At 47.4% G+C, this 26,901-nt stretch overlaps 1 protein-coding gene across 1 annotated transcript in view; it reads left to right on the top strand.

The window, feature by feature from the left end:
• Positions 1–26,901, top strand: part of sfxn2 (sideroflexin 2) — a 164,120-nt gene that overhangs the window by 29,017 nt on the left and 108,202 nt on the right. The window contains exons 2-3 of the mRNA XM_070876481.1: positions 10,966–11,085; positions 15,505–15,691. Of these exons, the coding sequence (XP_070732582.1) occupies positions 15,522–15,691 (170 nt within the window). The 5' untranslated portion in view covers positions 10,966–11,085; positions 15,505–15,521. The remainder of the gene's footprint in view (positions 1–10,965; positions 11,086–15,504; positions 15,692–26,901) is intronic.

The following is a 26,901-nucleotide window of genomic DNA, read 5'->3' as shown; positions in this document are numbered from 1 at the left end:
TGGAGGCCGCCGGAACGCAGGAGACGTACGCCCGAGACACGTAAAGGCGGTCGATTCTGGACCATCCTCTTCCAGGCCTCACCCAAGTAAAGGCGCTGGAGTCAGGATGGAGATTTTGCCAGATGTCCACCAAGTCGAAGGACCCGACCAGGTCCTTCAACTTCTCGATCGCCATCATGTTCTGCGGGGTACCGGAGCGGTCCTTCGCCTCGAGGGTGCAGTTAAAATCCCCCCCAAGGACAATGCAGTCGCCGACGTCTACGGAGCCAAGAAGAGCGGACACTTCTTCGAAGAAGCGCGTTTGCTGCGGGCCGGGCTGAGGGGCGTACACGTTCACTAAATGGAGCAGCACGTCCCCCAGGCAACAACCGGCCTGGCACGGGCTCCTCGACCCCCAAGATCTCCGGCTGAAAATGCGGGGCCAGCAAGATGGCCACCTCACAAGAAGTGGCGATGAGGTTGCTCATGCGGACCTCTCCTTGCCATTCCAGGAGCTATGTGGTTTTCTCTCCCGAAATAGTGTAGGTTTCTTGCAGGAAGCACACCGTATATTTCCCCTCCGTAGGAGCGAAAAATTGTTAAAATCTATGGCATGCCTCTCTGCTGCCGTTGATGCTGAGGCTGGCTATGGTTATCTTCATGACAAGAGCTTAGTGCAACCTCTATCTTAAACTATGGGGGAGTGGGGGGGCAGAGTAGTTTGATGACCTCCACTCCCTCAGCAGCCCAGCGAGGAATGTTCTGAGCCAGCGCAGCTCAAGGGTTTCTGATTTTGATAGGGTCCTGCCCGCGGCCATGGTTTTGATGGCGGTGCGGACGGACCTGATGAGCAGCGCCGGCTCGGACCATTTGTCCAGGGCCAGATGGGCTCTATTGGAGCGACCTTGGCATTGGGCCAAAAAGTCCCAGAGTTCCTTGGAAGGAATATGGGGGGACTCGGCAGCAGGCATGAGGAGATCCACCACCTCACTGGTGATGGACTCCAGATCCCGGGGGATGTCAATAATTGGCCGGGCGAGCTTGGACTCGGCCTCATTGGCCCCGCCCACCTCAGTCCCCGGGACGCTCGACCCGGCGGCGACATTTTCTTTTCGTCGCCCCGCGTCCCCCACAAGTGGCAGTTCTTGTTCCCCATCCCCGGGAGGCTCAGGCTGGGCAACCTTGGATGTCTCGCCCTCCCAAGGGACAGATTCCCCCCGCCTTCGGTGCGCGTTGGGAGCGCTAATGGGGGATGCGGGACTCGCGCTGGCCACTAACTCCTCCACGGAGGGACCTTGGCGGTGGCACCAGCCTTGGCCGCTTTGACTGTTTTAGTGGACTTGGAGGCGGTGCAGTTCTTGTGAACGTGCCCCACCTCCCTACAGGTGTGGCACCGCACTCTGTCCGACGTCCAGAAGATGCAGTAGGCAGTTCCCTAGTGAACCACAGTGAATGTACCCTCTGTTACCTCCTTCTGGGCCAGCTGAACGAAAAGCTGGCGCTGGAAGGAGAACACATAACGGAGGCTGGCCTCCCTGAAGCCGAGCGGTATCGGCGTTATCCCTAACCTCGCCTCTCCCAGTTGACGTAGGTGGGGGAGGAGAAGCTCCCCGGGAACAAAGGGCGGAACATTCTAGATGACGACTCTCTGCACGGTGGCCTCGAGAGGATCCACCGGCAGGAAGGTCCCGCCCACCGTGAGCCCCTTACTGAGGGCCAGGGACACCGCCCGCTCCGACCCCAGGAAGAACACAGCCTTCCCGTACATTTTGGAGGCGGCGACAATGGCCGAGGGGCCGACTATCCCAGCCATTGCCCTCACGCGCTCCTCGATGGTCGTGTTGGGATGAGTGGAGCTCTTGACACCGTTCTTTTTAGTAATGAGTCTGAAAGGTGGCGGGGCAGCAGGAGCCGCAGTGACCTTTGCTTCCACGTATGGATAAGTTTGTGCTGGCCCCACCACTGGCGAAGATAGACGCTCCATATCGGAGTCCCTTTAAAAGGGCTACACTCATCCCAAAGTCACAGGCCTGAATGGTCTTGATTGGCCTCGTTGATGAGCAGAGGGAACTCTTAACAAGGCACACCGCTCCCCAACTTTTGACAATTGGGGAGGAGCCCTTTTCCCTCTGTTCAGTAGTTGCCTCTTTTTTTTAAAGAATATATTTTAAAAGAGGCTCTCTGAGAGAGAGGGGAGAGACAGAGAGGAAGGGGGGCGGGCGGGGGCAGGGAAGCTGTGGTATAAGGCACCCCTCACAGCGTTAGGGGGGTGCACTCCCCGGATCACAAACAAAGTCTCTAATCTTCTGGCCGGGGGAGAAGATGTCTTCACCCGGGATGGCTGGGACCACCCAGGCACAGTCCTCCAAACAATATTAAACAGTTAATTGGGAAAGATACTGCACCCAGGTAGCTCCAGCCAAACTGGGCCAGGCAATGGGGGAGGGGTGCTTCCAGTGGGGTGTGCGGCCTCGTTCACAAGAACCCCACACACTTGCACACAACTCCCCCCCCCCCCCCGGTGTTCTTATTAATCTTCGTTGCTCTCCCCACTGATTAAGCAAAGTCTTTTTTGGGGAGTGCATCAAAATACACCCACCTATTGATGTTGACAATGGCTCTCCCTCCTTCCGCACAGCTGGTGAGTAGTTGAATGGCAGCTGTTCCTTCCCCCTCTCTCAAACTCTGCAGCAGTAGCAGGAGTATTGGCAGCTCTCCCTCCTCCCTCCTCTCCAGGCAGCAGGCCTCCTCCTCTTCTCAGACATTCACAGTCTCCCTGTAGATGTACCTAGAAGGCAGCTTTTCTTCCTCCTCCTCTCACAGGGTCCTGGGTTCACACTCTCTAATTGTGGCAGTATTAGCAAAGGTTTAACAATCACACTGCACATTACCAGTTCATCCACCAGGCTCACAACCACCTGCCTCATCGTGGATCCCCCGAACCCAACAGGCTGGGGTTTTATTGAGTCTTGTGCCCATCACGTGACTGGCTAAGCCACTCCCAACTCAACAGCTCTACCAGCCTGTGAGCATACTCACAGCTGCATACTTTACAGTAGGGACCAACAAGAATGTCACATGATCGTAATAAGTGGCACCTCTGGCAGAGAGGATCATTTTTATTGTAAACCGTACCAAGCTTTTTATAAAGGTACAAAAGCAAAATACTGTGGAAGCATGAATCTGGAATAAAAACCGAAAATGCTGGAAATCTTAGCGGGTCAGGCAGCATCTGTGGAGAGGAAGCAGAGTTCACGTTTCGGGTCCATGACCCTTCGTCAGAACTGGAGAGTGTCCGAAGAGAACAGATTCTTAATGAGCACTGAAAGGGGGAGGGGAAGAAAGAACAAAAGGGAAAGTGTGTGATCGGTTGGAAGACTGGAGAGATTAGAGAGACAAAAGGGACGATGGGCCAAATTCTGTCATTGTGCCCTGAGAGTGGAGCGGAGCGCTAAGGGAGGCGCTCCACACTTCTCTCAGGGCGCTAGGCCAGGTGAGCAAGAGCTAGGTCTTGGTCCAGTGGCAAGGGTTATCCAAGACGACTGGAGACCAGCTCTGCTGCATGGACCTAGTGCGCACACATATTACAGTGTGGGCTGGCCCGTGCTGCCCCTGGGTCCTTGCCTCTTCTGGCCCCGAACTCGCCTCTCCTGGGCCCCGATCACATCCCTCTACAATTGCTGCTCCTGCTGCACCTGCCCACGCTACAATCACTCGCCTGGATCTTGGTGACGTCCCTCTTCACTGCCATCGCTCTCCTGCTCCAGCACATGATGCTCCCTGGAGTGGTATGTCGCCAAGCTGCTCCTTCCGCTCCCATCTTCATGTGCACAAAAGAAGACTTTGTGCCAATGGTAGTTATTTTTCTGTCCATACAATCTGTTTGGAATTGGTAATTCATTCTGCAAATGAGAAAACAGAATATACTTGGCATCCAAATCAATGTTTGCCAATTTTCCCAACTCTCGACGGCCATTCACATAAAGCAGCTGCATATTTTTAGTCACACACGTTTATTTCTTCCTATAAGGTTTATGAAGGATAAAAGAGCCAAATACTTTTCACAATTGCCTACCCCTTTTTTACTGAGAAGTTAAGGCAAGGGTCACAGTGCGAGATGCCATCTGTGTTTGGAAAAATGTAGGAGAGAATATGGAATATAAAATGGGGCTGAAGAGGAAAATTGCCTCCGAATATCTCCTAGCAATCCTTGCACGGTATGAAGCAGCCAGTTTGTTGGTGTCTACCACTTCATTTCACTAGCAACACGGAGAGATTTCCTTTTAGGTATTTGTGGTGAAATCGTAAAACGCATATGTTAAAATGCAGGTTTATGACTGCTACAAATAGCAAACACAGGAATCCTTCCCTTCAACAACAACCAATAACTTGTATTTATATGGCGCCTTTGACGTAATAAAACGTCCAAAGGCGCTTCACTGGATAAGACACAAAATTTGACACCGAACCATATAAGGAAAATTAGGATAGGTGACCAAAGACTTGGTCAAAGGAGTAGGTTTTAAGGAGTGTCTTAAAGGAGGAGAGAGAAGGCAGTGAGGTTTAGGCAAGGAATTGCAGAACTTGGGGCCTAGGCAACAGAAAGCACGGCCACCAATGGGTCAGCGATTATAATCAGGGTTGCAAAAGAGGGCAGAATTAGAGGAGCGCAGAGATCTCGGGGGGGTGCGGGTTGTGGGGCTGGGGGAGATTGCAGAGGTAGGGAGGGGCAAGGCCATGGAGGAATTTGAAAACAAGGATGAGAATTTTGAAATCGAGGCGTTGCTTAACCAAGAGGCATTGCTTAACCAGGAGCCAATGTAGGTCAGCGAGCATGAGCAAGACTTGGTGCGAGTTAGGACACGGGGTAGCCGAGTTTTGGATGACCTCAAGTTTATGTAGGATAGAATGTGGGTGGCCAGCCAGGAGTGCATTGGAATGGTCATTGAAATTGCGACCATCAGCAGGCCGAGGCCATTGGAGGGAGCAGCGTGCGGCGGCATACCACTGCAGGGAGCAGCGTGTGCTGCTGCAGGAGGGCGATGCCTAACTGCAGTGCGGGTAGGTACAGCAGGAGCAGTGAGGTCAGGGCGAAGGAGCAGCAAGAGTCTGTAGAGGGAAGTGACCGGAGCCGTAGAGAGACATGAATCTGGGGCCCAGAAGAGGCGAGGGCCCAGGGACAGCACGGGCCAGCCCACACTGAGATATGTGTGCGCGCTCGGTCTGTGCAGCAGAGCTGGTCTCCAGTTAGTCTTGGTTAATCCTTGCCACTGGACCAAGACCTAGCTCTGTCAAGCCCGTGTGGTGGGCTGGTGTGCAACGGCCACCAAACGTTAAAAAATCCAAACACAGGCATCTTCCACCCTTCAATATGTAGTTCAAGATCTGAAATATTAGGTCCTTCATTGAAACACCTGTGAACTCATCCCTTTTTGCCGTGGAAGCAGGTCATCCTCACTTCGAGGTACTGCCTATGATCTCCCTCCCCTATACACAATACTGATCCTTAATTGAATTTTCAAGAGCTTACATTCAGATATATATTTGATGAATCCATCGTATATTTTGATCTCACATTGCTTGTTTTCTATCTTTTCTCGCCCCTCCCTTCCTCCTGAAGTGTACACCAATTTGGTGTGTGTTCTTAATCAACCTGCCAAGAAAAGCAGAGATGTAATTTTTTTTTTAAACTTGCTCTCATTTTTGCCTGCCCTGTTGCTTTTCATCTCCGGAACACATACTTAAAATGACAATGTTTAGATAGAAGAGATCCCTACTCTAACAGGGAGCGAAACCTTTGTCAGTGAGTAACAATCAGCTTAGAAGAGATGGAGAAAAATGGCTGGATTCCCCAGTTTAAAGGAGTCCGGTACTATCTGTACTCTGATTGCTTTCAGTAATGTGTTCACCTCATGCAGAAAAATATGCTGATGTTTGTAAGTTTAAAAACTGAATAAAGTGCATGTTCACACATGGCGTTAATGATTCTTCAAAGTATAATGATTAACCATACGACTGCTAACATTGATTTTAAGTTTGGGGTAAAATGTTCTATTAGCTGCATGTGTCCTTCAGGTATATTTACATTTGAACGTGTTGCTTGTGATACTGTTCAGCAGGCGTATTGATATGAGCCAAGGCCATTCCTTCCAACAAACCACGCACGCTTTACACTGTATTGGACTGAATTCAATGAGTTTCATCTCTGTGGGGAGATGAATATCGAGGTAAAACTTCCAAGAAGATAAATCTCTGTTAAAGGCATTTATCTAAGACTCCTCTCTGCTATTTGAACACATTGATGCCTCTGCTCAAAATTGCAGAGAGGAATTTGAGGAGAATGGTTTAAACATTCAAACACCAGTATCCCAGATACCAAAGATATCAATCCAACATGACTTGCTGCATATCGCAGATAGCACGTCCTGTACTCCCAGTAACATAGACACCATAGCTTTCCACCCAGTATTTATTCCATTATTATTTAATAGTGCCAGCTGTGGCTCAGTGGGTAGCACTCTCGGCACTGAGTCAGAAGGCTGTGGGTTTAAAAAAAAAGCTAGGCCGACACTCCTAGTGCGGTGCTGAGGGAGTGCTGCACTGTCAGAGGTGCCGTCTTTCGGATGAGACATTAAACCGAGGCCCTGTCTGCTCTCTCGGATGGGCGTAAAAGATCCTATGGCTTATTTCGAAGAAGAGCAGGGGAGTTATCCCCGGTGTCCTGGCCAATAGTTATCCCTCAATCAGCAAAACTTTAAAAAAAAAGATTATCTGGTCATTATCACATTGCTATTTGTGGGAGCTTGCTGTGCGCAAATTGGCTGCCGCGTTTCCTTCATTACAACAGTGACTTCACTTCAAAAGTACAGAATTGACTGTAAAGTGCTTTGAGACATCCGGAGGTTGTGAAAGGCGCTATATAAATGCAAGTCTTTTTAATCATCTCTGTTTATCCTTCCGATGTTCAAACCTATTGAGCTATTCAGCCAGTGTTTTTTTTATCAAAACAAGTGAGTTTTACTGTCTTTGGAACTCTATACCAACCATCTGGTATTAATTACTTTTGCAGGGAGTCAGCTCCAGGTTTAAAAAAGAATTCTTGTCTTGTTTGAACCTTGTTAATTTTTGTATTCGTTCTTCATCTGTGGGGTTCAGCTTTGGGGGTGGTGGTGTCTCCTGAATAGGTCAGTGTCTGTCTTGTTCGAAAGAAACACTTTATATATATAAGCACATTTCATGACCTCAGGATGTCCCAAAGTACTTTTGAAGTGTAGTCACTGTTGTAACGTAGGCAACACGGCAGCCAATTTGCAGCAATGTGATAGTGACCAGATAATCTCTTTTTTTTAAAATTAGTGTTGGTTGAGGGATAAATATTGGCCACGCCACCTGCTCTTCTTCAAATAGCGCTGTGGAATCTTTCACGTCCATCTGAGAGAGCAGACGGGGCCTCAGTTTAACATCTCACCAGAAAGGCTCTCAGTACTGCAGCGAAGTGTCAGCCTGGATTATGTGCTCAAGTCTCTGGAGTGGGACTTCAACCCACAGCCTTCTCTCGCAGGGGCAGGAGTTGCTACCAACTAAGCCATAGCTGACACCTGTGTTTCTGGAACAAACCCACATAACCAAAAAGGAAGTTCAGAATATAAATGTTTATTTTCATCCGCAGATGAACATTCAAGATAAACAAGGCCACTTGTTTTTAAGCTCGATTGCCTTTAATCTATTGCTCACACAGCACCCAATGTACTTGCCACATGAATAACCATTTTAAAAAGTAAAACATTTTTTTTAAAACTACAAAGAGTAATAAACAGTTGGCAATGTCTCAATCTCAGACGATACATTTCAATCTCTAGTAATGTTCATAAACTATTTATGGGACAATCAGAACTGCTCGATTGAATTACTGTCTTTGGAACTCTATATCAACCATCTGTTATGCTTCAAGTGTCCATATAATATTTCATGGAACTGATGATATTTCTCAGAATTAAGTTTGTGCGAATTTATCAATTTCTTGGCCAAGAACAGCATTGTGCAAACGACCATTGGCAGTCTGTTTACCAATCCACCCATGCCTCGCGGTCCCAGGAATATAGAAGGTTAAGGGGTGACCTGATTGAGGTTTTTCGGATTTTGAAAGGAATTGATAGGATAGATAGAGAAGAAAGTTTGGTGGTGGGAGTCGAGGACATGGGTACATAACCGTTACAATTTAAAGAAGGATCTACTTGCATTGGAGGCTGTTCAGAGAAGGTTCACTAGGTTGATTCCGGAGATGAGGGGATTGACTTATGAGAATAGGTTGAGTCTATAAACATTGGAGTTCAGAAGAATGAGAGGTGATCTTATTGAAACATAAGACAATGAGGGGGATCGACAAGGTGGATGCAGAGAGGATATTTCCACCCGTAGGGGAAACTAAAGCTAGGGCTCAATTTTCCCAAGCCCGTTTTCTGGCGTATTGCCAGAGTTACGCTGGGTTTTCTAGGCCAGAAATGCGGCAGAAATATTTTGCCAAACTTTCCCCGATGTATAATTCGAATTTGGCGCTGCGCAGCGTGTCCAGACTCCTCGAGGGGTGGAGCCTTGATCTGCGGCAAATAGATCGGTTTGCCACATTAACCAGGGACACAGTGCGCCCCTAGCCCAGGCCAAAGGGCTTGTCGGTCCACTACCTTGCCCAACCCTGGCCCCGAGTGTTCTCCTGGTCCGCTCCCCCGCCCCTATCCCAGGCCAAATGGCCTCCTCCCTCCCAGTCCCCACACCTAACTTCACCTAAAAGGCTTACCCCCCCCGCCCCCCCCCAACCCCATTTCCACCTCCCATCTCTCTCCTCCTCTCTCTTACCTTTCCTGCTGCTGCTCTTATCTGTGCCGATTTTCTTACTTGCGCCGAATTCTTTAACTCTCCGGAAGGTTTTTTGCAGAGGCTGCATATGCTGGCCTAAGCAGAATTGGAGTAACTCTCAGCTGGCCAAACTTGCCTAAATGGGCAGAATTGGCGCGGGTGGCAGGTTCCGTGTTCTTTGGCTGAAAAAGAACCTTACCGAAAAAAACGTAACTAACTGAGTTACGCTGGTGCAAAATGATTGGGGAAACTGTGGATTTTTAACTTAGGCCAAAAAAAGCAGCCTGCTTCAAAAAAACGGCTCAAATCACTGAGGAAAATTGAGCCCTTAGTCTTAGATAAAACTGAGATGAGGAATTTCTTCTGTAAATCTATGAAATTCTCTGCCCCAGAGAGCTGTGGAGGTTGGGTCATTGAATATATTTAAGGCAGAGATAGATTTTTGAACGATAAAGGAATAAAGGGTTATGGGGAGCGGGCAGGGAAGTGGAGCTGAGTCCATGATCAGATCAGCTATAATCGGGAGAGAAGTTAGGAAACACTTCTTCACACAAAGGCTGGCAAAAGTGCGGAATGCTCTCCCACAAAAAGCAGCAGATGCGAGCACAATTAATAATTTTAAATCTGGAGATAGTTAGATTTTTGGTAGTCAAGGGTATAAAAGAATACGGAGCCAAGGCAGGTGGAGGGAGTTAAGAGACAGATCAGCCGTGATCTCGCAGAATAATGGAACAGGCTCGAGGAGCTGAATGACCACCTCCTGTTCCTATATGGTCAGCATTTTTTCTGCCACCTCCCTCCGCCCCCATGTCCTCAGCCACCTTCTCCTGCCCTGATGTCGGTGACTTGTGCCAGGATATGGCTCCTCACAGGCACCATCAGCCACTCGTGCTACCTTGTCTAAGTGGTGATCCAGTGATGTAGTGAAAGAAAAAAAAGACTTGCATTTATACAGCGCCTTTCACGACCACCGGCCATCTCAAAGCGCTTTTCAGCCAATTAAGTACTTTTGGAGTGCAGTCACTGTTGTAATGTAAGAGACGCGGCAGCCGATATGCGCACAGCAAGCTCCCACAAACAGCAATGTGGTAATGACCAGATAATCTGTTTTTGTTATGTTGATTGAGGGATAAATATTGCAGGACAGTTAGGACTCTTTGCTGAGTATGATTTATCCCCACAGTTAAAGCAGTGGAAGTTAAGCCTGTGATCCGTAGTGGGTGGCTTATTACGAGCCAGGACACTGGAATTAACTCCCCTGCTCGTCTTTGAAATAGTGCCATGGGATAGTTTACGTCCACTTGAGAGAGCAGACGGGCCTCGGTTTAACATCTCATCCGAAAGACGGCACCTCCAACAGCGCAGCACTCCCTCAGCACTGCACTGGGAGTTTCAGCTTCGATTTACGTGCATTGATGCATCACACTGTGGGCTATTGCTGGCCTTTGGTCAAGTTGCCTGAAATAGTACGAGGTAGAGAAGATATGGTGCACTCGGAGTGGGTGGTGGGGGAGGATAATCAGAGAATGGGGACTTACTTGCAACAACAGCTAGTATTTATATAGCACCTATAACTTAGTAAAATGTTCCATGGCGCCTCAAAAGAGCGATCATCACAGAATTTGACACCGAGCCGCATAAGGCGATATTAGGACAGGCGACCAAAAGCTTGGTCAAAGAGGTAGGTTTTAAGGAGTGACTTAAAGGAGGAAAGAGAAGTAGAGAGGCGGAGAGGTTTAGGGAGGGAATTTCAGAGCTCGGGGCCTAGGCAGCTGAAGGCACAGCCGTCAATGGTGGAGCGATTATAATCTGGGGATGCAGCATATCCTTGCAGATAAATGTGAGGTGGCACAGATGACACTCACATTAGAACAGTGTGACTAAACTTTCGATCAAGACTATAACCCTGCCCAAAGGCTGCCCTTAGTAGCGTTCCCTGGTGTGAGTGACCACACCTGCAGGGCCCTCTATGGCCAGGCGATTTCAAAAGTGCCACACTCGGCATTTCTGATCAGAGAAAATACACCGTATTCTGGAAAAACTCTGGGAGGGTGTGGGTTGGGGTGGGGAGTGCGGCGGGAACAATAAATTTGACCATTCTATTAAATCAGTATTTTTAATTTTAATTTGCAGTTTGGGCAGATATGTTTGCCAACAGCATTTCTTTGCTTTGCTCACTGGTCAGCAAGAGAAGGAAAGGGAGCAGCATCTGATCTGACCCCGCAATCGTGTGTTGAGGTACAAGAGAAGCAGGTAGCGAGTGGTTCCAAGGCCACGTTATAAAATATCACCTCATTGGGGCACGCTAAGAGGTTATTCATAAGAACATAAGAAATAGGAGCAGGAGTCGGCCATTTGGCCCCTCGAGCCGGCTCCGCCATTCAATAAGATCATGGCTGATCTGATCTTGGCCTCATCTCCACTTCCCTGCCTGCTCCCCATAACCCTTGACTCCCTTATCATTCAAAAATCTGTCATTCACGGTGAGACCCGACAGTCTGTCTGCCCTCAGTTGAAGGGAAAGGAGGAAGGAGAAGCGAAATAACCTCTGGTCGCTACGTGTTGGAGAACATTTTCCCACTAGGTTTACAATTTTGTTCCTCTGGTTGCTTCTAGATTGTATGGCCTACTCCTGCTCCTATTTCTTGTGTTCTTATCACAGGATTGTTAGTGTGTGAGAAAGGGGAACATATTGGTGGAGCCAGGGCTGGGAGAAGCTGAGATGCTTCCCTGGGGCATTATCGGGACTCAATCGCGGGAGCTTTCCTCTGCTTCTAAACTTAGCTATAACTGGGAGTGATAGATGTTGACATTAGGTGTCTGGATCATCATACAGCAGGAGTGGCGAGAGACTTTGGAGGGATGTGATCGGGGCCCAGGAGCGGCGTGAGTTCAGGACTATGGGCCCAGGGGCAGTACGGACCAGCCCACACTGTGATATGTGTGCGCACTAGGTCCGTGCAGCAGAGCAGGTCTCCAGTCGTCTTGACTAACCCTAGCCACTGGACCAAGACCTAGCTATGTCAAGCCCGTGTGGTGGCTGGTGTGCAATGGCCACCACATGTTAAAAAAAATCCATGCACAGGCATCTTCCACCCTTCAAGATGTAGTTCAGGACCTGGACTATTAAGCCCTTCATTGAAACATCTGTGAACTCATCCTTTTTTGGCATGCAAGCAAGTCATCCTCATTTCAAGGGACTGCCTATGATTATGATGATGATGATTCATGGCACAGTACTAACCTTCCTCGTGTTGCAAAGCGGAAAAATATAACCACAAAAAAGACTAAATATAAAGGCAGAATTTCTTTTCTCAGTCAACATAATTATTGAAGGTCTATTGGAGAAATAAATGGAAACTGATGGGGCAGGGGTTGATGACTCTTCCCTCAAAGGCACTCCATCTGATGACTAGACCTGCTGTTGGGTCTCAGCAACGTTGATGTATCAATGGACCGAACACAAGAAATAGGAGCAGGAGTCGGCCATTTGGCCCCTCAAGCCTGCTTCGCCATTCAATAAGATCATGGCTGATCTGATCTTGGCCTCAACTCCTCTTCCCTGCCTGCTTCCCCCAATGTTTGAGTTTGCTTTTTATTACTTGTTTTGTTGTACTGATGTACAAATCTATGGAGTGCAGGTCCGTCATAGGTAGTCCCTCGAAATCGAGGAAGACTTGCTTCCACTCTAAAAGTGAGTTCTCGGGTGACTGTACAGTCCAATACAGGAATTACAGTCTCTGTCACAGGTGGGGCAGACAGTGGTTGAAGGAAAAGGTGGGTGGGGAGTCTGGTTTGCCGCACGCTCCTTCCGCTGCCTGCGCTTGATTTCTGCATGCTCTCGGCGACGAGGCTCGAGATGCTCAGCGCCCTCCCGGATGCTCTTCCTCCACTTTGGGCGGTTTGGGCCAGGGATTCCCAGGTGTTAGTGGGGATGTTGCACTTTATCAAGGAGGCTTTGAGGGTGTTCTTGAAACCTTTCCTCTGCCCACCTGGAGCTCGCTTGCCGCGTAGGAGTTCCGAGTAGAGCGCTTGCTTTGGGAGTCTTTTGTCGGTCCATCATCATCATCATAGGCAGTCCCTCGGAATCGAGGAAGACTTGCTTCCACTCAACATGAGTTCTTAGGTGGCTGTATAGTCCAATATGAGAACCACAGTCTCTGTCACATGTGGAACAGATAGTCATTGCGGGAAGGGGTGGGTGGAACTGGTTTGCTGCATGCTCCTTCCCTACCTGCGCTTGATTTCTGCATGCTCTCTGCGCCGAGACTCGAGGTGCTCAGCGCCCTCCTGGATGCACTTCCTCCACTTAGGGCGGTCTTTGGCCTGGGACTCCCAGGTGTCAGTGGGGATGTTGTACTTTATCAGGGAGGCTTTGAGGTGTCCTTGTAACGTTTCCGCTGGCCACCTTTGGCTCGTTTGCCGTGAAGGAGTTCCGAGTAGAGCGCTTGCTTTGGGAGTCTCGTGTCTGGCATGCGAACTATGTGGCCTGCCCAGCGGAGCTGATCAAGTATGGTCAGTGCTTCAATGCTGGGGATGTTGGCCTGGTCGAGGAGGCTAATGTTGGTGCGTCTGTCCTCCCAGGGGATTTGTAGGATTTTGCGGAGACATTGTTGGTGGTATTTCTCCAGTGACTTGAGGTGTACTGAACATGGTCCATGTTTTTGAGCCATGGCTATGCTTATCCACGTGGTGAATTTCTGATCACTGGTGGAGCTGCACTGGGAGATGTAGTTTAAAGGCCACTGTTTGGGGTTGGGGGTAATATATTAGCATGGATAGAGGATTGGCTAACAGAAAACAGAGAGTCGGGATAAATGGTTCATTCTCTGGTTGGCAACCAGTAACTAGTGAGGTGCCACAGGGATCAGAGCTGGGGCCCCAACTATTTACAATCTATATTAACGACTTGGGAGAAGGGACTGAGTATAATGTAGCCAAGTTTGCCGGCGATACAAAGATAGGAGGAAAAGCAATATGTGAGGAGGACATACAAAATCTGCAAAAGGACAAAGACAGGCTAAGTGAGTGGGCAAAAATTTGGCAGATGGAGTATAATGTTGGAAAGTGTGAGGTCATGCACTTTGGGAGAAAAAATCAAAGAGCAAGTTATTATTTAAATAGAGAAAGATTGCAAAGTGCTGCAGTACAGCGGGACCTGGGGGTACTTGTGCATGAAACACAAAAGGATAGTATGCAGGTACAGCAAGTGATCAGGAAGGCCAATGGTACCTTGGCCTTTATTGCGAAGGGGATGGAGTATAAAAGCAGGGAAGTCGTGCTACAGCTAAACAAGGTATTGGTGAGGCCACACCTGGAATACTGCGTGTAGTTTTTGTTTCCATATTTACGAAAGGATATACTTGCTTTGGAGGCAGTTCAGAGAAGGTTCACTGGGGATGAGGGGGTTGACTTATGAGGAAAGGGTGAGTAGGTTGGGCCTCTATTCATTGGAATTCAGAAGAATGAGAGGTGATCTTATTGAAACATATAAGGTTATGAGAGGGCTTGACAGGATGGATGCAGAGAAGATGTTTGCACTGATGGGGGAGACTAGAATTAGAGGGCATGATCTTAGAATAAGGAGCTGCCCATTTAAAACAGAGATGAGGAGAAATTTCTTCTCTCAGAGAGTTGGAATTCGCTGCCTCAGAGAGCTGTGGAAGCTGGGACATTGAATAAATTTAAGACAGCAATAGACAGTTTCTTGAACGATAAGGGGATAAAGGGTTTTGTGGAGTGGGCGGGGAAGTGGAGCTGATTCCATGATTAGATCAGCCATGATCTTATTGAATGGCGGAGCAGGCTCGAGGGGCCGTATGGCCTACTCCTGTTCCTATTTCTTATGTTCTTATGCTTCCCTGGGGAAGTGGAGCAAAATACAAGGTCATCAACCCACAAAGGCCTGGGAGAAGTGTGCTATTGTCCCAGCTGTAGCTCGGTGGGCCGCACTCTCACCTCTTGAGCCAGAAGGTTGTTGGTTAAAATCCCACTCCAGAGACTTGAGCACATAAATCCAGGCTGACACTCCCAGTGCAGTGCTGAGGGAGTGCTGCACTGTCGGAGGTGCTGTCTCTCGATGAGATGTTAAATCGCATCTGCTCTCTCGGGTGGACGTAAAAGATCCCATGACACTCTTTCAAAGAAGAGCAAGGGAGTTATCCCCGGTGTCCTGTCCCAATATTTATCCCTCAAAGAACATCACTTTAAAAAAAAAATTATCTGATCATTATCATATTGATGTTTGTGGGAGCTGGCTGTGCACAACAGGCTGCTGTGTGTCCTATATTACAATGGTAACCACACTTCAAAAGTACTTCATTGGTTGTAAAGCGCTTTGAGACGTCCGGTGGTCGTGCAAGGCGCTATATAAATGCAAATCTTTAGCTCATTCACCCAGCAGCAACCTGTCATTCCCCATCGCAACCTTCAATTGTTTGTCATCGCTGTGTGCAATTGGCTGCCGCATGTCCTACACTATAACAGTGACTACACTTCAAAAAGTAGTTTATTGGCTGTAACGTGCTTTGGAACGTCCTGATAGATCGGGATAGATCAACCTTCTTTCTAATATTGACCTGATGGGACCAGTGCCATGCTTAACTGATGTCGTGAGTGGTTATTAAAATAAAAGGCATTTTTTTGAAAAAACAAACACATTTTCTCTTCCAGATTTTGAAAGCGGCAAAATGGCCGGAAGCACAGTGGACCTCGCTAAATTTAACATTGACGCCATGCGTTGGGATCAGAGCACATTCACTGGAAGGCTAAAGCACTTTTTCAACATCACAGACCCACGCACGGTGGGGGTATCGAATGCAAGCCTTGATAAAGCAAAGGTTGTGGTCGACAGCTGCAGGTATGCAACTTTTTGTGGTTCCAGTGCGAGAATGCAGGTGTGGTGGGGCGGCGGGGGGGGGAGAATCAGTTTGGGGGTGCGGGGATCAGTGTGGGTCTGTCACCCAGACAGCTTCCCAGCATTGGCGATCGGCCAACAGAGGTGCAAGCATGCAGAGGAGCTGGCTCTTTCCGCACTGCGTGGTGAGATGTTATATTTTTACATGTGGCACTTGTAGGATTATAATTGAATAAAGAAAGAATGACTTGTATTCATATGGCCTCAGGACGTCCCAAACTGCTGTACAGCTGCAACGTCTGCACCTGTGAGTATGCTCACAGGTTTGTAGAGACCTTGCAATGGCGCACCATCTTGCCGTCCGGAGGAGGCAGGGGTCCCCGATGGAGTGCATTCTATGTGGGAGTCCTCCCTCTATTTATTGGGGACTTGGCCTGGAGGGTGGTACACGGAGCAGTCCCGTGCAACAAATTTTTAAGTCAGTTCACGGGCTCCCGGGCCGTCTGCAATTTCTGCGGTCTGGAAGAGTTCGTGTTCCATGTTTTTATTGAATGCACGAGGTTGCAGCCCCTGTTCAACTATTTAAAGGGGCTGCTCCTCAATTTCTGGTTGCACTTCAGTCCCACACTCCTGATCTTTGGGCACCCTGTGCGGAGGGGAGCGGGTAGGTCCGAGGGCCTCCTCGTAGGACTGCTCCTGGGCACGGCCAAGGGTGCCATCAGCCGATCCAGGCAGCGGGCGGTCGAGGGGGTCGTTCAGCCCGACTGCCAGCCTCTCTTCCGCACCTACATCCGGGCCAGGTTGTCCTTAGAGATGGAGCACGCGGTGTCCACCGGTACGCTCGCGGCCTTCCGTGAGAGGTGGGCGCCGGAGGGACTGGAGTGCATTGTCACCCCCGGCAACCAAATTTTAATTTGATTTTATATGTTTTAAAGTTTAATTTGTTTTAAATGCCGGTTTTTGTGTCCCCCTCCCCTTTTATAGGGGGCACTTGTAAATTATGGTTTTAGAGCCCAAAAAAAACCTACAAAAATACAAAAAACCCCCCCAAAAAAACAAAAAAAAAAGGGCCTTGGGAAATGTTTGTAGTGTCCCCCAGATCGGGGGGCACTTGATTTAATGTTTGTTTTGTTTACTTTAAAAGAGTTGTAGAGACCTTGCAGTGGCGCACCATCTTGCCTTCCGGAGGAGGCGGGGGTCCCCGATGGAGTGCATTCTATGCGGGAGTCCTCCCACTATTTATCGGGGACTTGGCCTGGAGGGTGGTGCACGGAGCAGTCCCGTGAAACAAATTTTTAAGTCGCTTCATGGGCTGCCAGGCCGCCTGCAATTTCTGCGGTCTGGAAGAGTTCGTGTTCCATGTTTTTATTGAATGCACGAGGTTGCAGCCCCTGTTCAACTATTTAAAGAGGCTGCTCCTGAAATTCTGGTTGCACTTCAGTCCCACACTCCTGATCTTTGGGCACCCTGTGCAGAGGAGAGCGGGTAGGTCCGAGGGCCTCCTTGTAGGACTGCTCCTGGGCATGGCCAAGGGTGCCATCAGCCGGTCCAGGCAGCGGGCGGTCGAGGGGGTCGTTCAGCCTGACTGCCTGCCTCTCTTCCGCGGTTACATCCGAGCCAGGGTGTCCTTGAGATGGAGCACGCGGTGTCCACCGGTACGCTCGCGGCCTTCCGCGAAAGGTAGGCGCCGGAGGGACTGAGTGCATCATTTCAACAGGGAACAAAGTTTTAATTTAATTTGACAAAGGTTCCCTTTAATGTTTAATTGTTAATTTGTGGGTTTTAGTGCCTTTTACAAAAGGGGCATTGATTTAAAAGTTGTAGAGCTGTTGCATTGTGACTGGCTTAGTCAGTCACGTGATGTTCTCGTGACTCAATAAAACCTCAGTCAGTTGGGTCTAGGTCATCCAATTGTGAGCCTGGTGGATGAACTGGTAATATGTAGTGTGATTGTAAAACCTTTGTTCATAAACCAACTAGTTCTTAATAACAGTGTGTTACTATGAATTCTAGAGCAAAGAACCCATGAAGCAAATACACTACAACAGCCAGTGAAATAAAAACAGAAAATTCTGGGAAACATTCAGAAGGTCAGGCAGTGTCTGTGGAGAGAGAAACAGAGTTAACTTTTTAAATTAGAGATTTAACAGATTATAAGCAAGTACAGAGCCAGGAATAAAAGTTGTGGGGGGAGGGGGAGAATGGAGGAAGGGAAATTGTGGTAGGGTGAAGGGCACGATTACATAAGAACATAAGAAATAGGAGCAGGAGTAGGCCATTTGGCCCCTCGAGCCTGCTCCGCCATTCAATAAGATCATGTCTGATCTGATCTTGGACTCTGCTCCACTTCCCCGCCCGCTCCCCATAACCCTTTACTCCCTTATCGCTCAAAAATCTATCTATTTCTGCCTTAAATATATTCAATGACCCAGCCTCCACAGCTCTCTGGGGCAGAGAGTTCCACAGATTTACAACCCTCTGAGAGAAGAAATTTCTCTTCATCTCAGTTTTAAATGGGCAGCCCCTTATTCTGAGACTATGTCCCCTAGTAGTTTCCCCTACGAGTGGAAATATCCTCTCTGCATCCACCTTGTCGAGCCCTCTCATTATCTTTATATGTTTCAGTAAGATCACACCTCATTCTTCTGATTAAATGACCAAAGGGATGATGGTCCAAGGTGAAAGGGGATGGCAATGGGACAAGTAAAGAAACAAAAGATGGGTGTAGAGGGGGTTCAAATGTTACCAGCAGAGCTATTGCCACCAATTGCCTGCCGAGAAATTGGGAGCGGTGGTTATGATCTAAAGATGTTGAACTCTGATGTCGAGGCTGGAAGGCTGTAAAGTGCCTGATCGAAAGATGAGGTGCTGTTTCTCAAGCTTGCGTTGAGCTTTATTGGAACAGTGTAGGGGGCTGAGGACCGAAGGGTCAGCGTAGGAGTGGGACGGAGAATTAAAATAGCAAGTGACTGGAAGCTCAGGGTCACACTCGCGGACTGAATGGCGGTGTTCCACAAAGCGATCGCCCGATCTGCGTGTGGTCTCCCCCAATGTAAATGGCACGGTGAGCAGCGAATAGAGAATCTTCTTCTTCTGAGGCAGTCTCCAGGGGTCGAGGATGACATGCTTCCACACTACAATGAGTTCTAAGGTGACTGATGAGACCAATGTGGGCCAGGCCTCAACTTCATTTTAAAGGGTGGAAGATGCCTGTGTGTGAATTATTTTAACGAGGGGTGGCCATTGCACACTAGCTACCACACGGGCTTGATGGAGCAAGGTCTTGGTCCAGTGGCAAGGGTTAACCAAGACGACTGGAGACCAGGCTCTCTGCTGCATGGGCCTAGCACATGCGCACACACATACTTACACTTATACCCACCCCCCCCCTCTTCCCCCCACCATCCTGCTGGTGTTGCTTCTAGTGATGTTGATTGAGGGATAAATATTGGCGTGGACACTGGGGATAACTCTCCTGCTGTTCTTTGAAATAGTGCCATGGGATCTTTTACGTTCACCTGAGAGAGCAGACAGTGCCTCGGTTTAACGTCTCATCTGAAAGAGGGCACCTCCGACAGTGCAGCGCTCCCTCAGCACTGCACTGGGAGTGTCAGCCTAGATTACTGTACTCAAGTATAACATATAACTATGCCTATTATTAGTGTTACACCTGTGAAGATAAGGGTATTTGGTCAGCAGTATACTTGGGAATGGAGGAGTGGTGGTTGGGTAGGTGATGCATACAGGCTACCTTACGGAAATGTACCCCCCTGTGAGTATGCCCACAGGTTTGTTGTTGAGCTGTTGAGTTGGGAGTGGCTTAGCCAGTCACGTGATGTTCACAAGACTCAATAAAACCCCAGCCAATTGGGTTCAGGGGATCCACGATGAGGCAGGTGGTTGTGAGCCTAGTGGATGAACTGGTAATATGTGTTGTGATTGTTAAACCTTTTACTAATAAACCAACTAGTTCTTAACAGCAATGTGTTGTTATGAATTCTTAAGCAAAGAACCCACAAAGCAAAAACATTACACCCATCTTGTCTGAGGTGGCGTTGTTGGATTTCTGTTCTTGTAAGCTGTTATTTTAATGGGAGGATCATATTCGTTTCAGGATAATACAGATAAAGTAAGGGGAAAAATGCATTTAGAAAGGCCTTTTTGTGTTCCAAAGCCGAATGAATTATTATGAAGTGCAGTGACTATTGCTACATAATAAACAAGTGATTAGGAAGAGGCCGTTCAGCCCATCCAGCTCACTCTGTCATCCAAGCCCTTCTTCAGTATCCAAGGTACCTTATCAATTGCTTTTTGGAAGACTAGCTATCCAACATCTATTACATCCCACAAACTGTTTCATCCTCACAGGAATTCAGGAAATGTGTTCCCAGTGACCATCCTTTGTAAATCTACAGAATTATCCCAATTCCTTTTTCCTGATAGACTCATATTTTCCAAGCTACAGATGCCAAGTAAACAAGCCTACAATTCCCAGGATTGTATTTCAGGAATTGGAACAACATTAGCTATTTTCCACAAATCTCTCAGAGGCAAAATGTTGTAAAATCACATAGCTCTTTATTTGCATTGTTGTGACCTCACCAGCTTACCCTATCCTCCGGGATATTGTCTCTCACTCGTTTCCCACGCTGTACCAGAAAACAAATGAGAAAGCTAAAATAGAGTAAATTCCAATAAGACCAAACACATTTGTAGACTGTTAAGATACCAGAAGTGTTTGATAATGATGCAGAGAATGGAAAACCGACAACACCTCCGCCAAAGGGATGTCTGAATCCCTCCAGATAAGTAGCAGTCATTGAAATAAGTACATATGGGTGGAAATAAAAGACTAGAAGCAGATAACGACCACCACTCAAACATTCTAGGAATAAAAGCCTTGGCGAGTTGCTGCAGTGCATCCTGTAGATGGTACACACTGCAGCCACAGTGCGCAGGTGGTGGAAGGAGGGAATGTTTAAAGTGGTGGATAGGGTGCCGATCAAGCAGGCTTCTTTGTCCTGGATGGTGTCGAGCTTCTGAGTGTTGTTGGAGCTGCAACCATCCAGGCAAGTGGAGAGTATTCCATCACACTCCTGACTTGTGCCTCTTGCATGGCAAGCGTGCCCCAGGTGGGCAGAGGAAACGTTTCAAGGACACCCTCAAAGCCGCAATGATAAAAGTGCAACATCCCCACTGACACCTGGGATTCCCTGGCCAAAGATCGCCCTAAGTGGAGGAAGAGCATCCGGGAGAGCGCTGAGCACCTCGAGTCTCATCGCCGAGAGCATGCAGAAAACAAGCGCAGGCAGCGGAAGGAGCGTGCGGCAAACCAGACTCCCCACCCACCCTTTCCTTCAACGACTGTCTGTCCCACCTGTGACAGAGACTGTAATTCCCATATTGGATTGTTCAGTCACCTGAGAACTCACTTTTAGAGTGGAAGCAAGTCTTCCTCGATTTCGAGGGACTGCCTATGATGATGATGGGACTGAATTGTGCCTTGTAGATGGTGGAAAGGCTTTGGAGAGTCAGGAGGTGAGACACTCGCCACAGAATACCCAGCCTCTGGCCCGTTCTTTCTTGTTGCCACAGTATTTACGTGGCTGGTCCAGTTAAGTTTCTGGTCAATGGTGACCCCCCAGGATATTAAAACCTGAACATGCTGCAAGTGCACAGTAGATTGGTGAGCATCTGGAGAAGGAAAGGCAGACTAATGCTTCAGGAAAAACCTTTCAACTGGATGAGATTGACCTGGGAATGACTCTCCTTCCCTTATTGGCAGTTCTCTGCATGAGAAAGGTAACTCACAGTGCAGAGGTGTAAACCCGACCAGGTATAACATCATCATAGAATGAAACAGCACAGAAGGAGGCCATTCGGCCCATTATACCTGTGCTGGCTCTTTGTAAGAGTGATCCAATTAGTCCCACTCCCCTACCCTTTTCCCGTAGCCCTGCAAAATTTTCCCCTTCAAGTATGTATCCAATTCCCTTCTGAAAGTGAATATTGAATCTGCTTCCACCATCCTTGCAGGTAGTGCATTCCAGATCATAACTCGCTGCATTTATAAAAAAAAATCTCCTTATCTCCCATCTGGTTCTTTTGCCAATTCAATTAAATCTGTGATCTCTGGTTACCGCCCCTCCTGCTGAATTCCAGTTGCATGTATTTGAAGATATTGTGCAACACAAGATCTGAAGATATGTTGACTTTATGTCCAAGATCTTTAGGAATATTAAAAGAAAGAAAAACTTGGATTTCTATAGCGCCTTTCACAACCACGGTGTCCTGGGGCCAATATTTATTCCTCAATCAACATAACAAAAAAACAGATTATCTGGTCATTATCACATTGCTGTTTGTGGGAGCTTGCTGTGAGCAAATTGGCTGCTGTGTTTCCCATATTACAACAGTGACTGCCCTCCAAAAGTACTTCATTGGCTGTAAAGTACTTTGAGACGTCCGGTGGTCGTTAAAGGTGCTATATAAATGCAGGTCTGTCTTGCTTCCAGCAGCAACCTGTCATTCCCCATCACAGCATCCACCTGTTTGTCAGCTGATGATGTGGGAATAGTAGCCTAGTGGTTATGTTACCAGACAAGGATTCCAGAACCAGGAAAAATGGTAGTCTTGAGTTCAAAGCCCACCACAGCAGCCGGGAAATTCAAATTCAATTAAATAAATCTAGAATTTTTTTTTAAAAAGCTAGTATCAGTAATGGTGGCCATGAAATGACCGCATTGTCATAAAAACCCAACTGGTTCACTAATCTTTAGGGAGGGAAATCTGCCATCCTCACCTGGTGTGGTCTACAGACCAACAGCAATGTGGTTGACTCTTAAATTGGCCTCTCTAAAATGGCCTAGCAAGCCAAATAGTTTCAAGAAGGCGGTTCACCACCACCTTCTTGAGGGCAATTAGGGATGGGCAATAAATGCTGGCCTTGCCAGCGACGCCGACATCCCATTGATGAATTAACAAATTTATATATTTTTACCTCCGCTATCCTACCCAGCAGTCCATTTCACACTTCAGATGAAGAATTTGCTGACACCAGTCCTCAGTTTGCCATACACCATAAGAACATAAGAATTAGGAGCAGGAGTAGGCTATTCGGCCTCTCGAGCCCGCTCCGCCATTCAGTGAGATCATGGCTGATTTACCTCAACTCCACTTTCCTCCACGATCGCCAGATCCCTTGATTCCCTTAATATCCAGAAATCTATCGATCTCAGTCTTGAATATAGTCAGAGACTGAGCCTCCACAGCCCTCTGGGGCAGAGAATTCCAAAGATTCACCACCCTCTGATTGAAGAAGTTTCTCCTCATCTCAGTCCTAAATGGCCGACCCCTTATTCTGAGATTGTGACCCCTGGTTCTAGACTCCCCAGCCCGGGGAAACATCCTCCCTGCATCTACCTGTCAAGCCCTGTAAGAATATTGTATGTTTCAATGAGATCACCTCTCATTCTTCTAAACTCTAGAGACTATAAGCCTAGTCTACTCAATCTCTCCTCATAGGACAGTCCCCTCCATCCCAGGAATCAGTCTGGTGAACCTTTGTTGCACTAGCTCTATGGCAAGTATATCTTTCCTTGGGTAAGGAGACCAAAACTGTACTCCAGGTGTGGTCTCACCAGGGTCCTATATAATTGCAGTAAGATATCTGTACTCTTATACTCAAATCCTCTTGTAATAAAGGCTAGCATACCATTTGCTTTCTTAATTGCTTGCTGTACCTGCACGTTAACTTTCAGTAACACCTCTTTGACCACTTTTCTTAACTTGAAGCATTGTTCCAGATTTACCGTTTATCTCCTATGAGGAACCCTTTCACGGTCGAATAAGAACATAAGAACATAACAAATAGGAGCAGGAGTTGGCCATTTGACCCCTTGAGCCTGCTCCGCCATTCAATAAGATCATGGCTGATCTGATCATCAACTTAGTTCCACTTTCCTGTCTGCTCCCCAGAACCTTTTACTCCCTTATAGCTCAAAAATCTGTCTATCTCCGCCTTATGACCCAGCCTCCACAGCTCTCTGGAGCAGAGAATTCCACAAATTTACAACCCTCTGAGAGCAGAAATTCCTCCTCATCTCAGTTTTAAATGGGCAGCCCCTTATTCTGAGACCTATGCAGGGAAACAGAGGGAAGTAGAATGGGGGCAGAAATAAAAGATACAAGGAAGAAAAGTAAAAGTGGAGGGCAGAGAAACCCAAGGCAAAAAGCAAAAAGGGCCACATTACGGCAAAATTCTAAAGGGGCAAAGTATGTTAAAAAGACAAGCCTGAAGGCTCTGTGCCTCAATGCGAGGAGTATTCGTAATAAGATGGATGAATTAACTGCGCAGGCAGCAATTAATGAATATGATATAATTGGCATCATGGAAACATGGCTCCAGGATGACCAATGTTGGGAACGCAACATCCAGGGGTATTCAACATTCAGGAAGGATAGACAGAAAGGAAAAGGAGGTGGGGTGGCGTTGCTGGTTAAAGAGGAAATTAACGCAATAGTAAGGAAGGACATTAGCTTGAATGATGTGTAATCGGTATGGGTAGAGCTACGGAATACCAAAGGGCTGAAAACGCTAATGGGAATTGTGTACAGACCACCAAACAGTAGTAGTGAGGTTGGTGACAGCATCAAACAAGAAATTAGGGATGCGTGCAATAAAGGTACAGAGTTATCGTGGGCGACTTTAATCTACATATAGATTGGGCTAACCAAATTGGTAGCAATATGGTGGAGGAGGATTTCCTGGAGTGTATTAGGGATGGTTTTCTGGACCAATATGTCGAGGAACCAACTAGAGGGCTGGCCATCCTAGACTGGGTGATGTGCAATGAGAAAGGACTAATTAGCAATCTTGTTGTGCGAGGCCCCTTGGGGAAGAGTGACCATAATATGGTAGAATTCTTTATTAAGATGGAGAGTAATACAATTAATTCAGAGACTAGGGTCCTGAACTTAAGGAAAGGTAACTTCAATGGTATGAGACGTGAATTGGCTAGAATAGACTGCCGAATGATACTTAAAGGGTTGACGGTGGATAGGCAATGGCAAACATTTAAAGATCACATAGATGAACTTCAACAATTGTACACCCCTGTCTCGAGTAAAATTAAACGGGGAAGGTGGCTCAACCATGGCTAACAAGGGAAATTAATGATAGTGTTAGATCCAAGGAAGAGACATATAAATTGGCCAGAAAAAGCAGCAAACCTGAGGACTGGGAGAAATTTAGAATTCAGCAGAGGAGGACAAAGGGTCTAATTAGGAGGGAGAAACTAGAGTATGAGAGGAAGCTTGCTGGGAACATAAAAACTGACTGCAAAAGCTTCTATAGATACGTGAAGAGAAAAAGATTAGTGAAGATAAACGTAGGTCCCTTGCAGTCAGATTCAGTTGAATTTATAATGGGGATCAAAGAAATGGCAGACCAGTTGAACAAGTACTTTGGTTCTGTCTTCACAAAGGAAGACACAAATAACCTTCCGGAAATACTAGGGGACCGAGGGTCTAGTGAGAAGGAGGAACTGAAGGAAATCCTTAATAGGTATGAAATTGTCTTAGGGAAATTGATGGGATTGAAGACCGATAAATCCCCGGGGCCTGTTGGTCTGCATCCCAGAGTACTTAAGGAAGTGGCCCTAGAAATAGTGGATGCATTGCTGATCATTTTCCAACAGTCTTATCGACTTTGGATCAGTTCCTATGGACTAGAGAGTAGTTAATGTAATCCCACTTTTTAAAAAAGGAGGGAGAAAGAAAACGGGTAATTATAGACCGTTTAGCCTGACATCAGTGGTGGGGAAAATGTTGGAATCAATTATTAAAGATGAAATAGCAGCGCATTTGGAAAGCAGTGACAGGATCGGTCCAAGTCAGCATGGATTTATGAAAGGGAAATCATGCTTGACAAGTCTTCTAGAATTTTTTGAGGATGTAACTAGTAAAGTGGACAAGGGAGAACCAGTGGATGTGGTGTATTTGGACTTTCAAAAGGCTTTTGACAAGGTCCCACACAAGAGATTAGTGTTCAAAATTAAAGCACATGGTATTGGGGGTAATGTACTGACATCGGGGGATAGAGAACTGGTTGGCAGACAGGAAGCAGAGAGTCGGGATAAATGGGTCCTTTTCAGAATGGCAGGCAGTGACTAGTGGGGTGTCGCAGGGCTCAGTGCTGGGACCCCAGCTATTTACAATATACATCAATGATTTAGATGAAGGAATTGAGTGTAATATCTCCAAGTTTGCGGATGACACTAAGCTGTGTGGTGGTGTGAGCTGTGAGGAGGATGCTAAGAGGCTGCAGGGTGACTTGGACAGGTTAGGTGAGTGGGCAAATGCAGGGCAGATGCAGTATAATGTGGATAAATGTGAGGTTATCCACTTTGGGGGCAAAAACACGAAGGCAGAATATTATCTGAATGGCGGAAGATTAGGAAAAGGGGGAGGTGCAATGAGACCTGGGTGTCATGGTACATCAGTCATTGAAAGTTGGCATGCAGGCACAGCAGGCAGTGAAGAAGGCAAATGGTATGTTGGCCTTTATAGCTAGGAGATTTGAGTATAGGGGCAGGGAGGTCTTACTGCAGTTGTACAGGGCCTTGGTGAGGCCTCACCTGGAATATCGTGTTCAGTTTTGGTCTCTTAATCTGAGGAAGGACGTTCTTGCTATTGAGGAAGTGCAGCGAAGGTCCACCAGACTGATTCCCAGGATGGCTGGACTGACATATGAGGAGAGACTGGATCAACTGGGCCTTTATACACTGGAGTTTAGAAGGATGAGAGGAGATCTCATAGAAACATAAGATTCTGGCGGGACTGGACAAGTTAGATACAGGAAGAATGTTCCTGATGTTGGGGAAGTCCAGAACCAGGGGACACAGTCTTAGGATAAGGGGTAGGCCATTTAGGACTGAGATGAGGAGAAACTTCTTCACTCAGAGAGTTGTTAACCTGTGGAATTCCCTACCGCAGAGAGTTGTTGATACCTGTTCATTGGATATATTCAAGAGGTAGTTAGATATGGCCCTTATGGCTAAGGGGATCAAGGGGTATGGAGAGAAAGCAGGAAAGGGGTACTGAGGTGAATGATCAGCCATGATCTTATTGAATGGTGGTGCAGGCTCGATGGGCCGAATGGCCTACTCCTGCATCTATTTTCTATGTTTCTATGTCCCCTAGTTTTAGTTTCC

This window comes from Pristiophorus japonicus, chromosome 3, assembly GCF_044704955.1.
Source record: "Pristiophorus japonicus isolate sPriJap1 chromosome 3, sPriJap1.hap1, whole genome shotgun sequence".
NCBI classification, from domain to species: Eukaryota; Metazoa; Chordata; class Chondrichthyes; family Pristiophoridae; genus Pristiophorus; species Pristiophorus japonicus.
This window is presented reverse-complemented; position numbering and strand designations above follow the sequence as displayed.